Source organism: Triplophysa dalaica, chromosome 21, assembly GCF_015846415.1.
Source record: "Triplophysa dalaica isolate WHDGS20190420 chromosome 21, ASM1584641v1, whole genome shotgun sequence".
NCBI lineage: Eukaryota > Metazoa > Chordata > Actinopteri > Cypriniformes > Nemacheilidae > Triplophysa > Triplophysa dalaica.
The window spans coordinates 13,758,471-13,786,282 of NC_079562.1; the positions used below are offsets into that span (position 1 = coordinate 13,758,471).

Sequence of the window (27,812 nt, forward strand, 5' to 3'; positions counted from 1 at the left end):
TGTTGTGAAAAATAATTGCCTTTATTTCTGTATAGCAGTGGTTGACCACATACCACATAACTTATGAATGATGAAAAACTGGTTATTTGCACAAAAGAGTGGTATGGTGACTCTTTTCAATGAAAAAAAAACTCATGCAACAAAACAGAATATAAACCACACTGAATGGCTTTCTCTGCACTGTTATCTATTTGCTGATTGACACGTTTGTTGATTTTCCACTCCGAAAACTGTATATGTGTATACAAACAGGAACACACCCATAAAACATGCTTAACACAAAAAACAGAGCTGAATAAAATTTAGTAATAATATACAGTGGAAAAGAAGACACTTAATATAATCTTAAACAACCAAAGTGATACAATAAGTTAGATGCCGGCTCTCATTGACAAACACATTTCCTAGTGTGGGATGTTAACATAAGATCATCATGCTCCTGTAACAGAAGTATTGGCTCAGGTTCTGTCAAGGTTTACAAACTTAACATGTTTTCAAAGGTAAACCATAAACGAGGGGAGCTGTTTGACTGTGAACCATAACACAACTGTTCAGATAATATGGACTTCCTGTTAAAACCATGACTTCTTTTTCAACAAATTTCCATAAATAATAAATTAAGCTTATATGAAGCTATACTCTAGTCTTGCTAGAGGATCAGCTGCTTTAGAACAGCGTGCATTTCAATAAGAAAAACATCAGGCAGATACGGGATGAATCTCAAAAACGTGTGAAGAACAGGTCACGTCTAAAAAAAAAAAATCAAAGTAACGAAACGAATATCATTTTGCATTGAGAACACAAAATCTATTTCATTTGCTATTCATTTGCAATCCATTCTTGAAAAAATGTTTTTTTCCCCTTTTTTTCTAAATGTATGACTAACACGTTTTGTGAGATTCAACCCCAAGAAAAAATATTGTGAGGAATGGCAAACACATCCCAACACATTACTTTTAAGCGTGTCTGACCTCTATTTAAGGGATTTTCTCTTAATATTTTACAAGATATTTCATAATTTCCAAGCAATATTTATTACTATTCCCGTCGATGACAGAGATCACCGCATGTGATTCTACACAGAGCTTAATATTAATAACATTCTCCGGATCTGATTGGATTTAGTTGATTTCTTTGCTATTTATAATAAAGGTCACATTCTGTGATGCTGTGTTTCTCTGCAAAACTGTTGCACGTCATTATTTACACCTGTGACATTTTATTTACATACTGTATCTCAAACGTAGTTTTGTGACAGTACTTGAGTTTATATGGCCTTTAACATGAGACTACAAGCAAAGATTAAAAGGAACATGTTTAGCTTGATAGAATTCTAAACCAAAGGATAATAATCTGGTCGGTTCGTTTTAACTGAATACACTTGAATACACTTAGTTCCAGAAAATCAATTTAGTATTCTGGCCACGGAAACCAATTTTTTGTTCATTTATGGGGAAAAGAAAAGCTGGGAGTGGAAACGCAGCACAAAGCAATCATTTCTGTGCCCCTTTTTGCAATTCAAGCTAAGAGAAGTTGGCATGTGTGTGTTTTTCTTTCCCTTATTTGACAGTGAGTATACAGAGGCATGGATAAGCAGCCTCAGAGAACGCAGGAAGCCAGCAGTTGATGATGGCAGGCACTTAAATGTCATTTCCCATACAGATGAAAGTCTAGAGAGTCCACCAGCCCCTCACGACTCCATCTCGTCCCCGTCGAACACGGGAGGCTCGAAACTGACCACCTCCTCATACGTCAGACCTGCGGATCGAGACGGTCTCCATTAAACTCAATATGCAACACTTCTCAAGAAACACAATTTCAGTCCACAGGCTTACGTTTCCACTCATCGATCTCCAGCTCGCGACTCTCAAAGCTTTGGTCGTAGGGTTCTGCCTCTGGCTCGTCGTCTGGGTCGTGGTACTGTGCGAAGTAGCTGTGGGCGAGAGCTTCTGACGCAGTGATCCGTTTATCTGTATCCAGAACCAGCATCTTCTCCAGCAGGTCGACAGCTGAAACAAAGCAAAAACAAGCTTTTTATAAAAAAATATATTTATAAACCAAAAGATAACTTGATAATGCTTTCACAATAACAACTCTCTAGATCAGTGGTTCCCAAAGTGGGGGTCGCGACCCCCCGGGGGGGCGGGGGGTCGCGAGATGATTTACAGAAACTTAATTAAAAAAAAAAAAATTGTATATGTTAAAAAAGGTAGTAATGATGCGAGTATAAATTTAGGATAATTAAAATAAACTGGAAATAAAACTTCCCGACCAATCTGACTGGATAAGGTCACCATTTAATGTAACCACGGAAAATAATGTGGCGTCAGATATGGAAGATCTGCTGATAGAACTGTTAGAGTTCTGGGTTTCTGTTGCGCTGGAATATCCACAGTCGTCGAAAGCCGCGTTGGATGTACTCATGCAATTTGGCTCAACGTATTTATGCGAAAAGACATTCTCCGCGCTGACTTACATTAAGAATAAACACAGTTCACGGTTTAACGTGGAATATGATCTGCGGGTGGAATATGATCTGCGGGTGGCGATCTGCTTTGCTCCGCGCACAGCGCCCATCCATCACATTAGGCGTTTTTTTCTGAATACAAAGTTATTGTTGTATGCGTGTTACAGGCAGCTTGTTCTTATTCTGTCTTTATTTCACAGTTATGGGATGTATTTGTTTTTGTCCGTAATTTGTTAATAAAATAGCCTGTCTTAGAGATTATGGGATGTATTTGTTTTTGTCCGTAATTTGTTAATAAAATAGCCTGGCTTAGAGATTGTGTTCCTTTTTGTTTTAGCTCTGTCAGTATGTAACCAAATCGCAAATCCTTACAAGCTGTCGGAGGAAAACACAAAGATGAGAAAGGAGGGGGAGGAGGAGGGGGTCGCGGGTCGTCAGCAGTCTAATATCGGGGGTCGTGGTCTGAAAAATTTGGGAACCCCTGCTCTAGATGAGGGGTTCTCAAAAGGGAGTCCCTGCTGACTTCCAAGGAGGCCTTTAAATGACTAATATTTTAAAATTAGACAAAATAACATTGAAATACGTTTAAAAATATTTTTAGTATTATTATTTGGCTGCTTTTATAATAAATAAATGGTTTTGCAGTTAATGTCAAGCTCTAAAATATTTTATCTGGGAGAAATTTAGATTTTTGTCAATGAAATGCTTGATCAAAACTATATATATTAGAGATGCACCGATATATCAGCATTGGTTGATAAAAGCAATTTTTAAAAGAGCCGAAGATTAGGGCTGAAATATCATAGATACAGTATATCATACATATAAACTGTTAAGAAACATCACCAGTTTTAATAGTCATTATATGAGTTAAATACATTCAGAAAGTTAAGAAATATGAATTTAATCTTTAGAATCTGTATCGGCAGATATCACTCTGAATAATCTGTGTATTTAGCTTCCTTTCTAAATTAGCAAGTGTCCGACAAAAAATAAAACAATTTCTTATGTTTTGTTGTCAGCAGGGCCGGCCCAAGCCTTTACAGGCCCCTAAGCAGAATTTTATTTGGGGGTCCCCCTGTGCCCCTAATAAAATCGACCATTGTCAATGTTTCATTATTTGCACGCACACTTAACCTAACACACCCAATTCTTATAGTTGTAGCTGTGTTTGGGATTTAGGAATGTCATAAAAACCAAAACCTTGCATAACAAGTGTATTGTGACTGTCAAAACATTAGATAATTTCATCACTTCCAATTTAATATGAACTCTCTCTTTAAATTTTGAGCACAGACCAATCAAAGGTTGTGGAATTTATTGCTCAATGCATTTAACTATTTGCAAAGATTTCATTCAAAAAATTATGTATTTTTTATTTTAACCAAAACCTATAAACACCCTTTTAAAGCCACACAGTCCTTAAGGATGATTTAATCTTTTTTTGTGTGTCTTGATAACCATTAAAATAATTTACAATATGCAAACAATTATTCTGAACCCTGTCCCCAAATAAAACACTGAATTGACAGATAATTATAAATGACATGAATCACGTAAATTACATATTTCATACAAATCAGCATTTTGTCATTTGAATCAGTGAATAATGTCGGATGTTCAACATTTCTATCATTCAACACTAAACAGTTGACAGTAATTAAAGGTTTTTAGTCACAGTATATTGTGTGTTGCACAGCACTATTTCAACGAGTCTTGCTTAACAGCTGAAGACGTGACCGTAGCTTCGTCTTTTTTTATTTGCAGTAACTCCTTTCTTTTGATTGGCCACCTCACTTATTTTGATATTTCAATATTGCTTTTAGTCAGTCATTTCATTAATTTTGACACTAGAAAATGGTTGCATGTCTTGAATATCTACAAAACTTTCATGTGTTCGTGGGGGCCCCCTAGTGGTGGTAATGCCCTTAGCAGCTGCTTTGTTGCCAGTGAATTATATTTGCAAATGCGTGCTGATGACTTCGACTTTTATTTATGTAAATAAATTCCAGTCAATCTTTAAAAAAAAACTTGGCATGAGAATGCTAAATTACAATTACTTTTGAAGTTCAAATATGTTCTCTAGAAGTAAGGTTGTTATGTGGCATATTTGTTTGTGGGTTGGTTATGTAATCATTGGCATCAAATTGGAAACGTGGGCCAGATCTCAGAGCAGTTAGTAGACAACAGCACCCCCGCAGGTGAACGATGGTATCAGTACAAAGAGGTGGTGTGAAATGGATTTGTTACCTAATGGGTTTGCACCAATAAACACATCTGCGAAGTTACGCTTGGGCATGTGTGGTAAGGAGTTGATGTAGTTTCTCGCCTGTTGACAAACAAAAAGTATCTCATGTAGAAACAAATAGACAGGAGATGAATAGTTTAGTATAAATCACGGTAGAATCAAGATTAGTACAAGATTAAGAATGTGTAAAAGGATCCTGATGTACATTGTCCCCAAAAGAGAATTTGGGCATTTAAAGGGACTTAAAGGGACCGTTCACCCAAAAATAAAAATGATATGATCATTTACTCACTGTCATGACATTCTGAACCTGTATGACTTTTCTTCTTCAGAACGAAAAAGAAGATATTTTGAAGAACGTTGGTAACCAAACAACATTGGCCTCCCAATGACTTCCATTGTATGGGTACAACACCACTGTGACATTTATCAAAATATCTTCTTTTGTGTCCCACAGAAGAAAGACTCACATACAGGTTTTGAACTACATGAGGGTGAATAAATCACTTTTATTTTTGGGGGAAATGTTTACATTGAGAATTTTTGTATGTCATTCAATCGCTTATTTGCCTTTTTTGTTTTATGTTAGAGCTTAAGCAGTCCACACTGTCTCTGTGCCCTTGTTTTAGATAAGTGCTGGCATTCATCTCAAAGCTCAGTTTTGCAGTGAACTGTGGCACTGTGGTGGCATTAGCTATGATATGTGTAGCACACAAGAAGCAGACAGTAGTTTAGAAAGAACTGGAGGAACAGCAGGTTTGGAGGGACTGTGAAAAAATCTTAAAAGCCCTGACAACTAGAAGATATCCAACAGTTCTGGGTCAGTGGTCTCAGAGCATCCAGACGTGGCTCCACTCTCACCTCATGACTGGGCATCCTGCTTATTAGAGAGGCCGGTGGGGTTCCTGTGAGACGCATTATCTGCTGAAGCTGGTTTATATCTTGAGGAACCCAGGTCAAGGGCCTTACCATTAAAACAATGCACTCACTTTGAGCGTTTCAACAATCAGTAGAGCTGCCACAACATCTTTAAAGATCTTTTGGTTTAATGTTGTGGCAGAGAAGTGATGTTAGAGAAGGAAAAACATAGAAGGACAGGGGACAAGACAGGAAGAGGAAATGGTTTACACTGTAAGGTTTAGGCATATTCAAGGTGACTGTGCACAATTTTGCAAAACGCAGAACAGGTTGCCCTATAGGTACAAATCACTGCAGTTTCCAAGCAAAATGTTTACAAACTGGTGATTAAAGTTTTGTTTTTACCAATAAAGAATTACATATTAAGGAAAAATAGATTGAATTTAAAATTAATCTCCAAATAATGTTGAAAAAAATTGAAGTGGTCTACAATAGAGTTATTAAAGTTTGTTTCAGTTTAATTGTAATTTTAATAATAATTACAAATGTTAATTTTATGCTAATTTAAGTTGATGTTTTAGCATTTTTTTCATCATTTTTTATGTTGCTTGATAATTAAATTAAATTATTTTATTTACTTTTATTTAAACTATATTTATTCAAATGCATTTGATTTAAATAACAGCATTTTTTATGCTTTATTTTTTTGTCATTATTTTTAACGTTTCTATATAATTAAATGTATTTATTTATAGTTTCACTAAGACCAATATGTATTGAGAAATATTTGATTACAATTACATAGTTTTATAAACTATACAAGAGACTTATAGTTTTTTGGATTAATTGGATTTTTAATAATATTTGAATTATTATAAAAACTATTATGATATGTTTATTTTATATTAAATTTGGTTTCTTTTTTTGGCAATTTTTCGTCATTCATTTTCATGTTGCAATATAACTGAATTTAATTGATTAATTCATTATATATTTATTTACACTGATTTGAAATTCAATTTACAGACATTTTTTTATTTATTTTTATAAATTATAATAACCAAAATAGTTGTACTACAATGCATCTGCTGCACTTTATACCTTCGGCAACTTATCCCATATTTTACAAAACAGCAGTTACATTTTCCCCATGAGATCAGAAAGGTTAGATAAGGCAGAAACCCATGCATTCCATTCCATTAGTCCAGGGTTAAGAACAAAATAAATAAACAGGAAGTGTAACAGGAAGTGCGCAACCCAGGAGACCCGCACACCGCAACAGGATCGCACAGAGCATTCGTACACGCTAGTATGAGGGGGCAGATCTTCAGCAGAACCTTGCAAATTCATCTGCCATCTATCTGACTAATACGGACTATTTTAAGGTGCTCATTGGATAACAAGCAAACACGAGCAAGTCCATGCCAGCACAAAAGGAAGGAAACAAGCTGTGAAAAAAAAACTACGTGTGATTGGAGTGACTGAGGCAAGCGGAACCGATGGCCGGGCCGTTATTGCAAAACTCAGGCAGAACAGAAAACTCACAGACTCGGAAGAGATTTTCATCAAGAGCTCTGGCCCTGGAGTCCCGACGAGCATCATGATCAGCTTCAACTGATCAATATCTTTCAGAGCAAAATAAAGGAAAACGCAGGGAATGGGGTGACTATGAAAGCAGGTACTGGAGGGAGTGGAAAAACAGAAACAATACCAAAACAAAGGATAAACAGAGTGGCAAAATGTAACAAAAGACGACAAAATGGTCCAAAGCCAGCATTTTATTTCTATCCTTTCTATATGTAAACAGTTCAAGGTGCTGCGATGTTATCCATCAACCCTGTTTCCATTCCTAAAGCATTACAACATTCACGCTCAGCAGATAAAGCTACAGGTTAGAACAGCACAACAAAGACACTTACCTGACACAGGGTTTCTGCAGGTTTCACAAAGTCAAATTTAAGACTTTTTAAGACCTTTTTTAGACCATTATGAATAAAAAACCTCACACCCAACATTCCTAGATTAATTTCTTTCTGGCATACGTAGCAGTAGCTTCAAATAAAAACTGTATCTCAATCTGCATTAGAGGCAGCGTTACATGGCCGTAGGAAAATGTAGACCCGATTAAAATTATTTAAGACCCAGAAAACAATACTGAATTTAGGACTTTAAGGCCAAAATTTTGATTTTAGAATTAAAGACTTTTTTTACTTTTTAAGACCACACGGAAACCCTGCTGACAGAAAAATAGATCAGATAGAAAAACAAACAAACTGTTTATATGTTAATGCATGACCATGATATGTTTTGGGACAGTCACCCGAAATAGAAGTGTGACATTATTAGGTGAAAAGAGCCTTATGGATTATGTCACACCCCTAGCAGTGAACTTGTCAAATTTGACCCCATTCATTTTTAATACACTGTACTGGTTAATCTGGAGATGATTCATTCTGTACATGATTCATCTGAGCATGATCTTCAAACAACAGAAAGTATTCAATTGCTCTGCATCTGAACAACCTTTCTTGACCTGACAAAAGCTGCTCAGCAACTGGGTAATGTTAATCCATTTACATCAGAAAACTGTTGCTGGTAAAGCACTTATTAAAAAAAAGGGGTTTCAAATGGATTGAAATGAATAGGAGTATTATTCACATGTGATCCATACTAAAGCCACAGAGTAGTTTCAAGACAAGTGCATAGTGAATTTGTTTTCAAATCTGGACGTGAGTGCTACAAGAAAGCAGAAACAATCTTGATAGTGAAGGTTAGTGACGGGCAGAGGAGGGTAAAGGACTAAAGACTTTGTGCATGCAAATCTGTTAGAAACATTCAAAGCATTGGCAAGCCGACACAGATCATACACATGCAAACTTCAATAAAACAAATCACACAAACAGATGCACATAGCAACCAATAATATCTCGAATAAACAACTTGGAACATCACCAACTTGAAGTTTATGCATTTTAAACAAAAAGTTTATCTTTTTGTGACTTTTCTGTTTATCTTCATGCTTTTGCAACCCAAAAAACTCCTCCCGTGAAGTGTGATGATATTTAGCAGAAAGCCTAAGCTGTTTATGCCCATGCTGAGATCGTCGATTGTTAACGGACCAAAAAAGATCGATAAAAATAGTACTCGAGAATGTTGACGAAAGACTGTGTGCTGTTATGCTGACCAAAAAGTGGCACATAACACGCACACAGTTTTAAAGGGGTCATATGACACGGCTTAAATTAATATTATGGCTTGTTTTAGATGTAATTCAATGTGTATAAACGATTCACAGTTAAAAAAAAGTTGTATTTTCCACATACCGTGCATGTTTGTATCTCCACTATGCTCCGCTTCTCTGAAACCCACAGATTTTTTACAAAACTCATGGCTCTGAAAAGCGAGGTGTGCTATGCTTGGCCAGTTAACCAGTGCGTGGTGATTAGTTCGAATACTGCAAGCGTGTGATGGAAATATATTCTTTCTATCTTCCAATAAAAGTCAAATGCGCTCAGAAAAAAAATATCTGGACATTTTAGAAGCAAACAAAGCTAATCTCTTTAACCACAGTTCAAATTGACTCTCTAAAAAACCCAAGACTCTAATTGACGTGTCCTGCATGCTTCAATTTTCAATACACTTTTATTAAAGAACCCTCTGCAACATAACAGAAGCGAGAATATATTAATATTCCCCGAGCGGTGTGCGACGAGGCCAGAGTCTTTGTGCTTTAGACAGAGTAAAGATCATGTTTTTGTCACAAGGACCACCAGGAAGTGTGACTCATGAGGAGGCAGTGGACCTGACACTAGCTGACTCATTTCCCTCAGGATCCCTTCCTCTGTCAATTGGATCTGGCTGACACGCGTGTGTGTCTTCATTCACACTTGTGGATCGGGGGGCGGCTCGGGCAGCATATGCCAAAAAAACACCAGACAGCAGAGGGTCTGTCCAGAAAGAGACAGATTGTGGGCACCGTTTGAATTGAGGGATAAAGGATACGGTCAGTGCCGGGAAACAGGGTCCGTCCTGTAAGGAGCTCGGCCATTATGCAGCCCACCGACCAGATGTCCACTGCAACATAAAAAAACAAGAAAACATTTAATATACTATCTGGTCTTGTTGCAGGCGATTTCTTCTTTCCATTATCAAACGTCAAAAAATTTATTATTCTATTTTTGCAGTTATAGTTTTTGTTAAACCACCATGGGCGGTGAAAATCTTAACTGATATCACAGCCCATTTTCATGATGCACTCCAAATAAATAAATCAAGTTCCACCCTAAACATTCTGTTTCAATCCCAACCTGTCATGTTGTAGTGCATCCAGTTGAGCATGATCTCAGGGGCGCGGTACCACCGGGTGGCCACGTATCCAGTCATCTCGTCATCGGTAAGCCGGGCAAGCCCAAAGTCCAAAATCTGAGCGCAGATATCAAATCAAGCATTAGTCATAAACTAGATTAAATTTATTGGTGCTCATATTACCCTGTGTGCCTATGTTTGTTTGCATGACTATAAAGCAAGTGTTGGTCAACAGAGGATAATAATAACAGGTGTTACTGTGGAAAAAGCATCAGATAATGGTAGTTGTCTGAGCAAACAAAGCAGTCTCTCAGTACTCACTTTAAGCTCACAGTCTTCATTGACAGCCAAGTTACTGGGTTTAAGATCCTTGGCAGAAAGAAAACATGGACACATCAGTGGACGGTGGCTTATTTTTATACCAATTGTAAAATATGGATGTGACAAGAATTTAGTCAAATTTTTGCACTATTTTCATTGTTTTGTTAAAAACACGAAAAATGCACAATATGACAAGGCATGCCACTATAATAGATAAACCTTACTTAAATATATAATATTTTATATTAGGGCAATCAAATAAACGCATCCTGAAAAAGTTTGTGTTTACATAATATAAATCTGTGCATATACATGTTTTATTTATAATCCATTTACATCAGATTTAGGAAACTAAAGATGTATTTAATTATATATAAATGTTTATGAATTTTTATGTTTTGCTTTTTTATTAAATACATGCATGTATGTGTTTATGAATTCAAAATGAATATGCTGAGCACACAGACATATATTATGTTAACACAAACTTATTCTGAATGAGATTAATCGCGAATAATTCGTTCGACAGCTCTTTTGTTTATCGTAAAATACAACATGGGAAAAAGTTTCTTAAAACTGCTGAAATAATAGTATACAACTACTACACTACTTAAAGTTTTGTGAATATTTCAATGTCTTAAAAATATTTTTTATTAAATCAACTTTTGCAAACATTTTAGTCTGTAAGAAAAGAGAAACTGAGTAGAAGTCAGTGGCATGCCTTATAGTAAAACATGATAGCACATGCACAGGCAGTAATTTAAAGTCATCCTGGAGGCCAAATTCAGGTCGCTGCCAAAAATCCTTTGTTAGAAAGGCTGTAAAGAGCCGTTTACACAAGCAGACGTAACCCTAAAACCAAATCTGTTGACTTGTGAAAAACCAGCAATAACGTTCACATTCTACACTAATGAGAAAAACTTATTTCCACAATGACAGATAGTGCTGTAAGCCTCAAACAAGCTTTCGTCATAATTTCTATAATCGTTGATGGCTGTATGCATGCAAATTAGCATTTAAAAAAAATTTTTTTTATCATTTTATAAACCCCAGACACATCAATTATGCAGACACAATAATTGATGCATAAACAACATTCCATTTAAAACATTTTAAGAATTAAAAAACATGGTATGTACACGTTGTGCCCTGTAATTGCACATGAGACTGTTTATAAGCATTAACCACACAAAACAAACTAATGGAAAGAAATGGTTTACTCACTCTGTGGATGATGTCTGCTGAGTGAATGTACTGTGAAGAGACATACAGACTGATCAATTCACTTCCATCAAATACTACAATCAATAAGAGCAGTTACATACTATACAGGGAAAATGTCTGAGTGAAAGAACCACGCTTATGATTTTCTTTAGAATCATCAAGAACATTAGATATTTATCTAATCAAATAAAACAAAGAACAACTGTGCGTCTGTATCTACATAGTAAAATAATGAATGTGAAGAAACATTCTGGGTTATTTACAACTTTGTTCCGGGTTTATTAGAAATGAATATCTGATATTTGTTTTAATGTTGCGCAAAGAAAAATATCTTTTAAGCTAGAAAACAAACAGTTTCAGGTGTACAATACGGCGTGTACAATGAATGTAAAGTTCTGTATCTGTTGTGTTTCTCATTTGCTTTGATGAAAGCATACACATGAATCTTATGAATCAAGTTATCCCATCCTGATTCTACAAAAAGCATATTGTGCCACATTGAGTACCAAAAATCAGACTTTTGTATAAAGAGTTTATATAACTGCAATCAAAAATGGCACAAATGGTCAAATCTAACACAGAAAAAGCACAGAATATTCTGGTTTACGTTCTCTACAAGTGTCCATTCTGTAACAGTCACCATAATTGCTTTTCTCTATTGAACTTTGTTAATAAAATTCTTTCGTGCAGTCCCTGTAGACTGAATTTCTGTAGTTTTTGCAGTAATTTTATCTATGGAAAAGTACATCCATTGCAAGTGTGTTACTGTGAAAACAAGATTCGGTTAAAAAGTAACCCAAAGTATTCCTTTAAAATCTGACCTTTAATCCTCGTAGGATCTGGTAAATAAGGAACTGCACATGGTCGTCCGTCAACTTCTGACACTTGACGATATTGTTGAGGTCTGCACCCATCAGGTGAGTCACCAGATACCTGTTAATAAAAACAACTCATCGTGACTCATCAACTCCGCTGAAAACCTTCATGGCAAGTGAATTTCAAACTAAGTTAGGGCTTAAAAATGTTGAACGTTTTGGGTTTTACTGAAAAAAAGCACTTAGTGACTATACACATTTATTTCCAATCGTCTTCTAAATTAAAAGGGTCGGAGATTGGTCCTGATTGGCACCACGCACAGCCAATCAGAGTGGAGTGTATGTGGTGCCGAGCCAGCTGGGTGCAGGGTTACCTACTGAAAACTCTGCTGAACTCTGAAAAGAATCCAAGAGGCTTTGGCTTGACCCGGTCATGAGCTCGATCATTAACCATAACAAGCATGAGTGCATTGCTGCCCTGTGCCCTCATAACACTTGAGGCAAACAACGTGTGAAACAACTCAACCGTTGTCCAAATACCTTCCATTAAAGTAAAGCACTAATGCAGAATGCAGAGATGTCTGGCAGACACGCTGCATCTGTGCAGGACAAGCACGCGCATACACACGGTTCAGAAATATCTCTTGCCAAATGCACCACTCATTCTCTGTAAGATTTTGGGGGCAGGGGTACTTATAAGAGTATTCTTAGCTCTAGTTTCCATGCATCTTGTAGTGCTTGTGCAAGAATCTCAGGCTGTATGCAAAACCACTGCTGTTCTCGTGTGTGTGTGTTCAGCTCCTGTTTCCACTTTCCACACAGTCAAGCTCTTGTTCCTGGGTAACTCACTCTTTCTGTCTTTCTCTGCAGTTGTGACCTCAGATGCCTCTATACCCCACTGAATGAGGGGAAGACTGAATATACACTAAGGCCTGATTCACATTTCGCGTCTAAAACCGCAGGGAAAACGCGGGCTGTGCCTCTTTCACTCTTCAAATGACTCATGGTGCACGCGCCCCACTCGAAAAGTTGAACTCTGCGCGTCGCCCCCTATTTGCACGTGCCTGCCGCGCTTCTATATTTAAAATAACCACATAGATAGTTTAGGACTTTAAGACAGTACGTGAGTATAATACTAGAGCATTTACAATAACCTTGTTCATACAGGGAATGACAACTTTGTACGTTGTAAAATTTGTTGCAACAAAGAGATATGGAATATGAAACAGAAGAACGCTATCATTGAGATCGTTCTAGCAGATGAACGACTAAAAGTAAGCAACAAATCAAAATCCATTTACAGTACATTTAAAGCGCTCCTACATGTAAAATGTGCAACTACATCACATTACCTTTAAATAAACATGACGTCATTGTCCATTGGTGTGGACGTTTATACATTTATCAATACAGACATCAGTCTTTCTTTTAAACAGACCTCTAGTCTGTCAGATCTACTGATGTTATTCATTGTAAACGCATGCCTTTAAAATTGTAAAAATATCAAGCTGAAATCTACAAGGAAATTTATCACACATTCTAGGCTTACAGGCTCGCCTCAAACTAGCAAAACCACACATACACATACATGAGTATTATCTAGAATTGCATAAACGTGTCGTCGATTCCCACTCTCGTGTGGGCCGTTTCAGTAGGCAGTTAAATGAGGCAATAAGAGCAGATTATTGCCTATGTGTTATAAGGAAATTATGCCGAATGCCTACAGCCCAGTTGCCATGGTAGCCACAGATATTCCCGGCACGTGCAATGTTTTTCGCCCCTCCCAGATCAGGAAATTTATATTATTCCTGTAACTGGACACACTGTACCTGTTAGTAGATTGTTACTTGATTTAAATGTCACGCAGGTAAACGCAGGGTTGTGCAACGGATACACCTACACCTCGAATAATTACACGGGAAGGTGTGGCACCTACGCCCGAGACATTACTGCGGTGTGCAAAACAGCTTTCTGTTGGCTGTGAAGCTCTACCATATTATCGGGAACCATTATATTTGGAGATGGCCTGCATTTGTGACCTGCAAGCATCTATAATAAAACACAAAACTTTGCTGGTTTCCCGAAATTAACCTTTCATATTTCAAGATGACGCTAAGAGAATTCGATTCGATGGTGTATGATTTGCGTGCTGCCGGAAAGCCCCATCTACCTCAAATCACAAAATAGGCTACTGAGTAATCCGTTATGTCATCAGTAAACAGGAATTATTACATCTGTACATCTCTTAAAGGGGAAGCAGCATAATAAACATCTCCTTTTAACGTTCATCAAACAACAAAGGACAAAGAGGAACAAAACATTCACTGTAGTAAGGTTTAATTAATTAAAGACTATCAGTGCTTATATTACACTTGGTTATTTAATTTCTGTGAATAATAATAACTACTATTAGATCAACCTGAAAAGCACTTATTTGTATGTTTGTATGTTTTAAAAATATTTTTTAAAGCATTTGTTTTATCTCGCAAAACTTTTGCGTTCCCTTGCAAACATATCATCTGCGTTATTATCACGCAAACATATCATCTGCGTTATTATCACGCAAACATATCATCTGCGTTATTATCACGCAAACATATCATCTGCGTTATTATCACGCAAACATATCATCTGCGTTATTATCACGCAAACATATCATCTGCGTTATTATCACGCAAACATATCATCTGCGTTATTATCACGCAAAACATATCATCTGCGTTATTATCACGCAAACATATCATCTGCGTCATTATCACGCAAACATATCTGCGTCATTATCACACAAACATATCTGCGTAATTATCACGCAAACATATCTGCGTTATTATCACGCAAACATATCTGCATTATGTCGCAAACATATCTGCGTATGTCGCAAACATATCTGCGTATGTCGCAAACATATTTGCGTTAGGTCATAAACAAATTGTGGTTAGGACGTAAACATTTTTGCGATCTCTCGCAAACATATTAGCGTTCTCTCTCTATTTTTCTCTTCCCTCTCATATTTTTCCCAACACCATGTCCCTAAAAGGGCTCCATACTTTTACACACACTACTTTTTTGTTTTAATACTTACTGATAAGTTGCCTTCAAACTTAAATTTCAGTTATCATTAGTTTTTATTTCATTACCTTTTTTTATAGAGATTACATAGGCAAAAACAAACATACCAATGACTAGACAATATCAATTATTTGTTACGTTTTAAGGTGGGGCCAGTGAAAATTTTGGCAGGGCCAGTAAAAATTCCAATTACTTGCCCAACCGGGCCAGTAGAAAAAAATCCTTAGCATGGGGAATACTAGAGTGGCGGTTTGTTTTATCATGTTGCAGAAGTGTCACAGCTGTGAATACTCACACGTCATCGAATTCTTCTAGGCTGGTGGAGGGCGTGAAAACATCAAGAAGGCCAATTACCTAAAACAAAGACAAGATTCAAGGACAATTAGTCTGAATCACAGCAAGATTATAAAATCAAGGTCAAATGATTGCAGACATGTTGGACACACGTAAAATGACTACTTGGTTTAAGTCAACAGTGTATTCGACTCCTGGCACAAGAGAGGCACAAATCGGTTACCAAAACTGTTCTAATCAGTAAAACAGATGTTTTTGGAATGCAGAAAAATGCAGCATTACTAAAGGTGCGCTCAGACCGCCAGTGTCGCTGCGAGTCGCACGAGGCCGTTAGAAGGAGTCCCTAGCATCAGTTGTTCTAGTAACGGATGACTTGTGCTCAGCTGCTTTACTCCTATTGGAAGTCGCTCGCGTAAGTCGCTAATCATTTGCATAAAGTCGAGCAAATCTCAATTTTGTCTGGTCACTTGACATGCCCACTTCCTGTCAACAATGGTCACTGTCGTTTGTGTGGCCGGCTCTCCATTGAAATGAATGACTTGCGGTCTGAACGGGGTGTTAGGCTAAACTTTTTTTTACATGTTTCCAAACTCTTGAACATTAATACTTAGTTACAGTTCTCACACTACAGCAAAGGGCTTAGAAAGATGTATAGAAAATTATCAAAATATTGCAAATGGGCAACTAATATTTGCAATAAATGAATACATCATAAACTAATGTCTTGTTCTATTTGTTTGGATCCAGATAGCCAAGAGACTGGTGAGATAGAGAGAGTCGTGTGTTCTTTTGCCAGAAAGAATGCAAAACAAATGTTGATTTTTTTATATATTTTAAATAAAACTTAATTTATACATATATGAGGAGTTTATTTCCGAAAAGAGAACTCCGTTTTTAAAAATTTGCAAAAATCATATTTTATTATGTTATGTTTTAATTGTGTATTTTTATGCTATTTTATGTTATTTATTTTAGTTATTATGGCTTAAATCAATACAAACCAACTGCAGTTTGATCGATATTAATTGGAATGGACAATAAATGATTTTTACTTTTGACTTTTAAATTATATATTTTTGGAAATAAACTCTATGTATATATATATATATAATTTAGCAAGTTATCACATTGCTCATCAATTGCAGCTCTAGACCAGTATTTCAACAGATTACATCAATAGCTGTAATGACTGCTGTTGTTTGATTTTTTTTATGTTGGTAGCTGTGGCGGACTGTGGTTCCCATCTGAGGAAATGGCAAATGTAGTGCAAGTTCTGATGGTTTGTGCAAGTTTGTGAACATCCTCTGTGAACTTCTTTATTAATATGTGTGGGCACCACCTTTATCTCTCGTTCTGCAAGAACAGCTTCTGCATTTCATACCAACTACACTGTCAATGCACTTGTACCCACAATAACATCAAAGTCACTTGGGCAGCACTGGTGCACGCAAAATGACATGCAATAAACAAAGTGCAGATACACAAACTACAGTTGATAGTCAAGGGGGGAACCTGCGATCTTCTTCAAGGGACAGTTCACAACTAGTTTGTTTACACCCCCTCTTGTTATTTCAAAGCTCTATGACTTTCCTTCATCTGCAGAACACAAAAGAAGATATTTTGAAGAACGTGGGTCACCGAACGACACTGGCCCCCATTGACTTCCATTTTAACGAAAAAAAAACAGAGACATTTCTCAAAATATCTTCCGTGTTTCAAAGAAGAAGGAAAGTGATACATTTTTGGTATAAAATGAGGGTGAATAATTGACAATTGAATACTCATTTTTTATTACACTCTCTTTTTAATGGGCCACATTTGGTCGTATGGCTTGTTTTTAGCATAATCTTGGGTAATACCACCCTTGCAACAGATTGTTAAATAAAAAGGGACAAGATGTTTGAAAAGCCAATAAATTAACCATTTTAACGACTTTATTGAATGTTAACATCTGTAAGAAAGGCAAACAGTGCCAGCAATTGTAAAAGTGCAAGCAAGCAAGAAAAATAAGAGTGTGTGAGATAGAGAGAGAGAGAGAGAGAGAGAGAGAGAGAGAGGGGGTGGCTCAGATCCAGCATAGAGTTTCACCCACGCTCAAACAGAGGCTGGCAGGCTGCGCAGATTTCTGTGGGTTCTGTCCAGAAGGCAAAATATTCTCATATGCAAAAAAACTAGACTACCTTGACAACAGCAGGCAAATAAGATCATCTGGACTGCAGAGACACTCTGCATCTGTGTGCCAGCCTCAAAAACAACAGCCAGGCCTTTAACTCTCCCCTGACATCGCACGAAAGGTCATGTCGACTTTAACCCAACTTTCGCAAGATACTTCAGACAAAAGCATAGATAATTATCCCCGGTCGTTTGGCATAAAGTCGCTAAAAAGAGAAATGCATAAAACCAAAGGAGGAAGGCAGAGTATTATAATGTGTGCATCATGCTTTTACGATTTCCTAAGAGGGCACATGGCATGTTCTGCTTTAACAGCAGACAATCTTTCCCCACTCTCTCATCATTAGCTCGATCGATCGAGTTTCATGATGCACATGAATCTCCCACCGGGATGTGTGCTTTCTTTAATAGTAAGGAGAGAGGAAATCAGAGAATAGCTGAAAGAGTAACACTGCTGGATACAGTTTTTACATCATAATTAATACTGGTAATTTTTTTTTTAAAGTCAGACTGGATGTGTTGCAGGCTGGAATCGAACCTGCATCACCCACATGAGCATAATTTTCACCAACCAAAGCCGAGTTTGATGTATTTTAAGGTGGTTAAATTCTCGTCTTTAAAATGATCCAGATTTTCCTAGTAGTTCAGTAGAGGAAATACAAGAACACGTGACAGCTTCAATGAATCCAAAGAAGCATTCACATTATGAATGAAGGTGAGGAAAGACGGCGTGTGTGGCAGGCGTGCAGGTAGTGCAATTCCTCTTACATTCTCGTGTTTCATGTGCTTCAGCAGCCGCAGTTCTCTGTACGTGCGCTTGGCGTGGATGATAGACTGGAACGGCCGGGACAGCTTCTTGACCGCGATCTTCAGGTCCGACTTTGCGTCATATGCCGAGCTGTGGATAAAGAACACACTGTTAACATCACGGACCACAAGATAAAAAACAGACATTTGCAGTTACGTCCAGGCTTAAATCAAAAAGACCACCCCAGAGTTTCGATGAAATTCTACTGCTAAAATACATCTTGAGCTTCTCATTAAATAGCAAGCCTACATTATTTATATCGGTTTATCATTGTCAGGTAAATATGAACATTCCCATAAGGCATATCTTCTCCATTTAACAAATACAGGGGAAAAAACAAATCTCCTACTAAAATTCCTCTAAGCTATAGTTACGTTTTTCCAAATGATCTTTGGAACCATGTGGTTACCGTGGCAGTCTGGTCTTATCAAAAGAGCGAATAGTATTTCCAGGAAATCTAAGTAGGCCAGTCTCGTCGATATAAGGATACAAAGTTTGGTGCACTAAGTGTTCTCTCACCACAACGTCTGCTGACCCAGACAAATAATAACCCCTCACCAAAACCACAAGACACCAGAATACAAAGAGATGTCCTTTGACTAATCTGAATGTTATAAAAAAAAAAAAACTGTTGTTGTGTATGTGTACCACATGCGACATACACCTATATATACACATTGCACAACACTAGACATATTAGACATGCACAATCTCTTCAAACTATGTCACATGGCATTTCCAGCACTATTGTACCATCACACCCTTGAAAGAAATGTGTGGCCACACAAGAGCTCATACAAACAGGACTTGCCAAGATAAATGACATGAAATATTCACCACTTTTGTGATGTTTACTCAAAGTTTTTATGGCCGAGTCTTGTAGAAATGCTGTTCTTGGCCTTACATAACAAGCCGTGCGTGACTCGAACCAGCTCGACGGCGAAAGGCATAGTTGAATCCTCTCCACTTCAGTCTCTCATGGGTGTGGTGTTTATGGGACATATCTACTTACAAGAATTGTGAGCAGATGGCATAAGCAAGCTTTACGTTCAGGTAGTGGAGTGATATGTGATGGTCGTGCAGCTTTGCATAAATAAAAGTAAGTAGACACGAGCATGTTTTCTACATGCATGCTGGGTTAGATCCAACAGAAAAAAAGTTTGGTACGCGGAGTGGAGCCAGTGACTCAGTGATGATTGGGAAAGATGGGAAACCACCACAGCATCATGAAGGAAAAGTCCCATTTCTCCATCTAATGATGTATCTTGAACTGGACCCACTCCTTCGGCTCAGGAGTGAATATAATCACAACCAAATTGCTCAAATATATCAGAGAATTACAAAGAGAACAATTAAAGAACTAAAATATTAGATATTAATCTCATTTAAAATATTCAATATATGTATACAATTTGTCAAAGTCCCAGTGAACTTAAAAATGATAATGCCTATTTTTTCATGAATTATTGCAGCATTTATTGTAAATAGTTTATCAATGTGGGTCATTCTCTTTTTAAAAATCGTATTCCCTCATAATCTTTAGTTACAAACTGAAAATGCACTTCCATCCTGTAATGACTATCCATTTTAGAATGACATATGTTAGATGCTTGGGCGGAGCATCCGTTAACTCCTCCCCTCAACCGTCAGTCTGCTGCCAGTTCCATTTCAAAAATTCCATTTTTTTATACATCCAATCAAATAGAAGAGAAAGAAGAAAGCCACACCCATTATTTTTCCCACTCGAATTTCCATTTCATTGGCAACAAAAGCTAGCAACTTCCGGTTCACAGGGACTTTAATGCGCATTTGAAACATAAGCTGTCAAATACTACAAAAAAATCATAATGTTTATATATTTGAAATATAAATTTGCAGGTTACTTTACATCTGTATATATCAATCTGACAATTCACACATTTTCCAAAAAAACGAATGACCGACAGATCAAATTAGAAATCATTATTCTACGTTGATCTTTTATGTACATGCTTAATAACAAATTTTTGTTTATTTTTAACCAAAACATGTTTTTGTGAAATGGGTTATAGGGGACATAGAACGTCATTTTCAACTAAAAAAGGAAAACTTGTTTATTGGTTTATGCGTTTTTCTCTTGGACAGTGGACACTGGATGCATAAGCAAGCGCCATCAGTGCAGAAAACAAGGAAACCGCAAGTTCTCTTTTTCCCCTGAAAAGTACGCACCAAGCATACTTTACTAGTTAAAGGTTATTTAACCTTCAAAGTTTTCTGGTATAATTTAGATTTAATAAACAAATTATAGATGTTCTTCCAGAGCAACCCAGAAAATGTTCTTAATAGCCACATGTCTAACTGGTCTCAAGACAGAAAGCATTCTGCTCCTTATACAACACAAACCATCCGCAAGCATTTCTTAATTTCTTCCAAAAAGTGGTGGGGACATCTCCCACCCACAAATGAGGCCTAGTATGCAACCAAACATCTATTTATTAGCACCAAAAGCAACATCATATAACTAAAGAAAGTGTGTTGGGCTCAGCTGTCCAACAAGCGTCAGTCATGCCAGACACAAACCCTGCAAACGACACCTGATGAAACACTTATACAGTCGCACAGCCACAGACTAAGGACATCACCTCTGAACCGAAAGTAATAAAGCAAAGCACTAAATGGCACGTAAGCGTATGTTCCTTTCTCATGTGGGATCGCAGTGCATAATGTCGAGTAATATATAAATGGAGGCACATTTGGTAGTCATAGTTTCTTTTTATTGTATTTAAATGGGTAATAAGTTTAGATGGAGTCGGGTTCTCAACCAAGGCACCCCGTTGTATTCATCGATATTCAAAGCTCCACACACAAACACTCAAAATTTTTACCCGACAATTTTTTTTAAACATATTTTATAATGTTTTATCACATTATAAAAACAAGATTTTTTTTTTTTAATAATGCAGTTGAATGCTAACTTTATTTGATTTTGAATTATTATTCATCTTGAGAGCCCCCCTAAGGAAGCAGGGACCCCTTTGTAAAACACGGGTGTAAACTGTAATATAATGCACATTCATATTAGGCCTACGCCTTTCTTTACAAAGTGATGTAGCCAACTAACTTGCATGCATTATTGCATAATAGCTGGCATGCATATTCCAGCATAATGGTGCGTTTTGTGTCAGTTTTGCCGCAATTTTAGTTATTTACCATTTTTACACAAACATTTTTTTAAATCCTACATATAAACTGCTGTTATGAATGTCATCTTGTGATTATGTTGGCTTTTGCACCATGCTGCAAAACGCATCCTCAGAAATTAAATCAATCCCATAACCAACAGTTGATCAGCATAGAAAAGCAGCTTTACCACCAAAATATTTGGACAGGATAATTTCTCAGATGCAATAACGCAGTTTTGCAAGGAAACAATACCATAAGCGCTTTAATAAAATAAACCCTATAAAAAAAATCCACATAGACTTCCATTGTATATTAAATAATAAAGCTTGGTTTTGGCGACAAAATGGTGGTATACAAAACATATTTAAATATTTATTTACAAGTGCAAATTATTTCCTGTGGTACTCAGCACCACTTCGAAGACATAGTCATCACATAAGGGAACCATGACCCAGCAGAACATTCCTTTAACTCTAAGACAATGGGCAGAGACACAGACGTAGTTATGGTTTCAATTCAACCTTGGCTAAATCACGAAGAACCTGTACCGAATGAAGAAAAACAAACTCCAGCAAAAGCGCCAAAGGCGTTTCCAGTTTGAGAGTAGCATTAGTCAAAGGCTGCACCCCCTGTGCCCAAAGCACCTTGGATTAAACCAAGTAAATAATGTGCTTTTGCTGTTTGACTGTACATCATGTTCTTGACAGATGTGCAGGATGTTCAGCGTGCTTTAGTCAAATAAAAAAATTCCAGTTTCTTTCTACTCAGTCTAATTTTGTGTTCCACAGATGTCTCAGTCAAAGTCTATTGAACAACAGACTTGTGCGAATCTCAGCATCTCTGACAGGTTGAAACAGGTCAACCCGGCAGCGTTACAGTGCAACATATGACTAGTTTTCAAAACAAACACTCAGATATAATACACTCAGATCATAAAACGGAAGACTGTAACTGAGTTCTATATTAAACATGACTGGGGGCTTACTGAACGCCTAGCAACACATGACAGGGGTGCTGGAGCTCTGAATGAGAGTGGGATTGACTGTCACTCAGCATGCAAGCACTTCTTGACTTTCCAGGCTGAGGCGTCCTGGGAACAAATGCAAAAAGGCACTATTTATATCTCAGAGGACATGGCTAGAACAGGACATGTTCACTTTCACATGATCAGTGATCATCCAGGAATATAAAACGGCATGCAGGCATGTTTTCAGCGGTTCGTGGTGTGACCCTGCTGTCAGCTTTCAAAGCAACGTTGACTTTTCCCTTCCTGAAAACCCCCGAGTTTCAGTTCTGTGCAATATCATCCAGTGACCTGCTAAGAAAGTGCGCACGCACAACATCTAAATGACTCTTTGGAGAAACTTGTGTTATATTTACAACAACTTAGAATCCTTGTAAGTGTGACTAACCAGCTCGGTGCTGAGGAGACCACCTAATCCTGGAATTATGAGTCAGAGCAAAGAATGACATCATTTCGTCCTCGCGGCCAGACTCGTGTAGCATGCACAATGTGCACGGCCTAAATTTTGACGTTATGCCACTTCCACGTCCAAGAGTCCGATGAATGAACTTGCATCAACCACTAAATGCAATATTATTGCTATATTTGATTGTATGTCTTTCCACCTTTTTGTATACTAAAGTAATTCTTCAAGTGTACATGCGCGTGCACCTGGAACCTTTAAGTTTTACGCAATTCCACATAAGCAACTGTAAATATCATGTTTACCTTTTTATTTTGTGAGAAAGTAAATAGCAGGCTCTTTAAGTGGACTAAACCGGTCACCATAACATCTAAAAATCTAACTTGCTCGTCTTTCGTTGTAAAACGCCCTCCAATTAGTCTCGTGCAAGCTGCCACAACATATGCGCACTTTGAAGCGCACTCAATCTACTCTTTCTGACAGCTCTGCAACGCTAAAACGTGCAAAAACAATAACATTGCGCGTTTGCAAAGAGTGTCTTTCTTGCTCAACTTCAGCACAAATTGTATTGCAAGCACGGCTGCAACACGAGTCTTTACGCACAGCCCCAGAAAAACAAATGCAAGAGGCCTGAATACTCGAGCAGAAAGATATTGTTATGCAGACAAGTCTTGTTATGCACACGACATCCAGCGCGGATATTTACCATACGGATCCATAAGCTCCGGAACCCACGGGTGACAAACTCTTGTACCTCTCCGGTACCTCCCATATGGTCTTGTTGAGGTCCTGTCGGTAGAAAATGGGTCTCTCCTTCTGGGACATTCCTGAAGAGGAGCGGAAACTTCTGTGCAGCTCTCACTCGATCGATCGCAGCGCTTTAACGTGAACACAAAACTAACGAAACAAAAGCGCAGCCTCCAGGTTCACAATCCTATCCTCGTGCATCGAAAACCACGAGTTAAACGCATGTGCGCAGGGGCTGGAGATCGTACACGCGCGGTAAGTCTGTTCCTTCAGGAGTCGCTGAGCAAAGCGCGAGATATCTTGTGCGGATTTCTTTTTTTTCTCCTGTTACAGGTTCTCCTCAGACGAACGCCCCCGACGTCACAACACAAGCGTGACTCGCGGGACTTTAAATCAAATATCGCGAGAACGAGTTATTCCGTTAACGAATTATTTCGGGAACTTTTAACCACGATTGCTGTAGAATTTGGTTAAAAAAAACATTTAAGTTATGCTAGTTTTTTTCCTTTCTTGCATTTTTAATAAAGATAACTCCGCTTTTTAATATTAAAATAAACATGATGTTGTCATAATATGATAACAATAAAATGCATTTTTTTAGTTAATCAAAACTACCAGACCGCAGTTTGATTGATATTACGTGGAATGCACAATAAAATAACATTTTACACAAAGTAAACTTCATTTTTTTAAGGTTATACACATCGTTAACCATAAATGAAAATCCTGTCCTCATTTACACACCCTCAAGTTGTTTCAAACCTGTATGAATGTTATTGTATCAACACAAAAGAAGATTTTATTTAGAATAATGTAGAAAAACAAAGACTTCCGGGCACCATAGACAACCATTCTAGTTTTGTTTCTTACTATGGAAGTCAATGGTGTTTTGTTACAAACATTCTTCCAAATATCTTCTTTTGTTTTCAGAGGAGTAGTAAAATGTGTACAGTTTTGAAAGAACTTGAGACTAATATTTATTTACACATGTTCAGGTGATATGTTCACACAAGAACACAACATTGTCTTCCTCCATGGGGCGCTAAGTAACAATATAAAGGACTTTCCACCCTTTCTGAGAAACACTTGTTACTGTATTGGTTTCTGTTTCTAAACTTCATAAAAGCGATTGAACTCAAAATTGATCTCTTCAATACAATAAACATTTAACGTTACACCACTGAATGAGAGGGCAAGAATACCTCTCGCTTGCCATCTTGTGGTCAAAGTTAAAGTTCTCACAGTATCTAAAAATGCAAACTGTCACAGGTGTAAAAAATGTCCTTTTCATTCATTAAACCTTCATGTTTTAGTTATTTGTGCATGATTTATTTTCCATGTTGCAAAGTAAACGTGGAAACAAATGTTAAATATTAATTAGGAATATTTTATTTAAAATAACTTTGAGTAACAACTCTTTTTTTTAAGAATGTTTGGTAACAGCAAGTGCAGGTGATTGTGATATCTAAAAGGAAGCCATAACTACTTTGACATTGACCAAAGGAGCAGCTTTTAGACATATGTTATGTCGATCTCACGTCTAAATTTCAAAACTGTTTAAAGGAATGGTTACTAAACAGAACAAAAAATATGTATTTCAAATTCACAAAGAAAATAGTTTGTTTGGGATGAAAAGGAATTAATGGAAAAAATAACTGTCCCAAACGGTCGAATTTGGGTTGCATAGGGTTTACTATAAAATATTCACCTTTTAACATATGACAAATCTGAACATTCAACATCTATCACCATATATACAGACAAATCAGGTTAAGTGCCCGGATACATAGGTGGAACAGAAAAGTTTTAGTGAAAAAAGATTTTAAAAGAGTTTTTACTTGATACAGGCATGAGTATTTCAGACAAGAGTTTTTTTTTACAGTTTTTATATTACATAAAATACATTTACAGATATAAGAAAAGTGAAGCTGATACCTTCAGATAATGAATGATAATTTAATGCGTAGTGTTATCATTCTCATCTTTCCTACAACATATTCCATAAACAATATATATGTATCTGTATTAATAAGAGTATCTGAGAGATGAGATTTATGTATATTGTAATGTCTTTTTTAAGCCCCGTCAATATTCGGTATTCTCAATATTCTATTTCAATTTTCAATCTAATTTTCATTTTGTCTTTTTAAAATGTTTACAAAAGAACTGTTCTCCTGTGTTGCAAACAGCACCGATTCCACATCTTGTGCATCTTTGTGATAAATATTTGGAGTCACTTGAAAATGGCATAAGCTTTGCATGACATTTTACCAAACCATAAAAGCACATCTACTTCTTTGATAAAAAGAAAGTCATGAACAATTTACAAGATAACCTTTTCCTAACGTTTTTAAGCTTTTTCAAATTACCCCTATATGCCCAAATTAAGCTTTCATTGGAGAGGAAACATAACATAGACAATTCTTTGTACACAAGTGAAGTCTGAATCGCTAAGCAGAAGCTTCTTGACCTTGAAAAGGTGCATTTCACATCATTTCCAAAACATGTATCTTGATCCGAGACCTAATTCCCAAATCTCTAATCTTAATTTAAACATTTACAAAATGCAAAGTTCTTAAATCAAGCTTCTACCAACATTGTGGGGCAGGCGGAGTACATCTTCACTAGTAGCTGGCAATATCTGCCACCGATACATTTCTTTTGGCATTCAACAGTCCAGTGTCCATAAGACTGATCCATCCAGGTCATTTCAGGAAAATCAGGTAAAATGCCATACAGAAACACAACGCTGCCACAACAATATGAAGCCGTGTTCCTATCACTGCAGCTGTGGAGATAAAAGAAAACACAAGTCACAACAGACCATCAAAACATTCCATCCAATGAACTAGTGTCGACTAGATAACACATTACAGTTCTAGAAGTGACATTTGGGTAGTGCACATGCAAACATGTCCTCATTTATCTTCTCCAGAATCTGCATGACTTACTTTTTCCAATGAAACAAAATTAAACAACGACCAGATTTGATAGTTTAAGTTACATCTAGTGTTCCATTGAATAATGAAAGTTAGGTTCATGAATTTAATGTTATTGTTTTGAGTGAATAACTGTTTTGATGAACGACTTATATGATTTACCTTTATAAAACACTCCCCAGACTCCTTTCTTCTCCGACAAGAGCCAACTGTTTAGACGAGGGACTTTCTTCAGGTACGCACACGTGCAAATGAACAGAATTCCAAATACAAGAATTCCGTCGAAAGAGTAAACTGTGTGTAAACAAGCAGAACATAAAGCTCACACTTTAAACCATCCGCCATATTCAATCTGACGCCTATGTTGTTAAATCTTTGCACAACTAAAGATTTTGAAATTGATTTATTTTGTTGACAGATAAGTTAATGTTATGATCAGACTTTACTCAGTTTAGCTATATATAATAAATCAATTAACGTTACCATGAAACAGTCTCCTTGGATAGTTAAACGATGACTTTCATGAAGACAAATATATTTATATTATATAAAAAAATATTAAACCATCCTAACAATGTGAAAAGCGTTGGCCCATGAGCCACGTCCACGCACAGTCAGTCACAGCAGACCAGCTTGCAGTCAATTTGTCTTATTTCACGACAAACACGTCATGCTTAACAGTTTCCCACAGTTCGTCTTTTAACGTTCTCGTTTTAACTTACCGTTTGTCATTGTCGCAGCTTTTATATTAATGCAGATGAAGCGCAGTCTGCCAGTTATTTTTTATTTACTCTCTTCATCAGTTCCGCATCGACAGTACTGACTTCCGGATTGTGTTTTGCGGAATCATGGGTAATCCCATACAAATTAAAAGTCTAACAGTGCTGTGTTTCCCAAATCATCGTAAATCTAAATTGATCGTAAAACGATCGTATGAGGTATCTTAATATTACGGT

At 37.0% G+C, this 27,812-nt stretch overlaps 2 protein-coding genes across 3 annotated transcripts; both read right to left on the bottom strand.

Annotated features, from left to right (window-relative positions):
- Nucleotides 1-24,288, bottom strand: mapk14b (mitogen-activated protein kinase 14b). 2 transcript variants are annotated; one of them, XM_056734228.1, is made up of 12 exons: nt 23,877-24,288; nt 18,542-18,671; nt 15,603-15,661; nt 12,245-12,356; nt 11,424-11,453; nt 10,200-10,247; nt 9,881-9,995; nt 9,576-9,647; nt 7,119-7,198; nt 4,718-4,796; nt 1,836-2,009; nt 1-1,758 (listed from the first exon to the last, which is right to left on the bottom strand). In XM_056734228.1, exons 1-12 carry the CDS (start codon nt 23,993-23,995, stop codon nt 1,691-1,693), a joined length of 1,086 nt encoding a protein of 361 aa, XP_056590206.1. In that variant the 5' UTR covers nt 23,996-24,288; the 3' UTR covers nt 1-1,690. The 2 variants fall into 2 exon arrangements, with proteins under 2 accessions (XP_056590206.1, XP_056590205.1); XM_056734227.1 differs by lacking the exon at nt 7,119-7,198 and adding an exon at nt 5,577-5,656 and having other exon boundaries at nt 23,877-24,286.
- Nucleotides 24,289-25,283: 995 nt separating this feature from the next.
- Nucleotides 25,284-27,734, bottom strand: tmem167b (transmembrane protein 167B). Its single transcript, XM_056734229.1, has 3 exons — nt 27,579-27,734; nt 27,019-27,150; nt 25,284-26,705 (listed from the first exon to the last, which is right to left on the bottom strand). Exons 1-3 carry the CDS (start codon nt 27,586-27,588, stop codon nt 26,623-26,625), a joined length of 225 nt encoding a protein of 74 aa, XP_056590207.1. The 5' UTR covers nt 27,589-27,734; the 3' UTR covers nt 25,284-26,622.
- Nucleotides 27,735-27,812: the final 78 nt, after the last annotated feature.

Excerpts from the sequence above, each read along its gene's own strand:
- mapk14b (XM_056734228.1), bottom strand. The coding sequence starts at position 23,995 with ATGTCCCAGAAGGAGAGACCCATTTTCTACCGACAGGACCTCAACAAG. Across the intron at positions 18,672-23,876 it reads GGAGCTTATGGATCCGTATG|CTCGGCATATGACGCAAAGT; the intron begins GTAAATATCCGC and ends CTTTATCCACAG. Across the intron at positions 2,010-4,717 it reads TATTGGTGCAAACCCATTAG|CTGTCGACCTGCTGGAGAAG; the intron begins GTAACAAATCCA and ends GCTTTGTTTCAG.
- tmem167b (XM_056734229.1), bottom strand. Across the intron at positions 26,706-27,018 it reads CTGGGGAGTGTTTTATAAAG|CTGCAGTGATAGGAACACGG; the intron begins GTAAATCATATA and ends TTATCTCCACAG.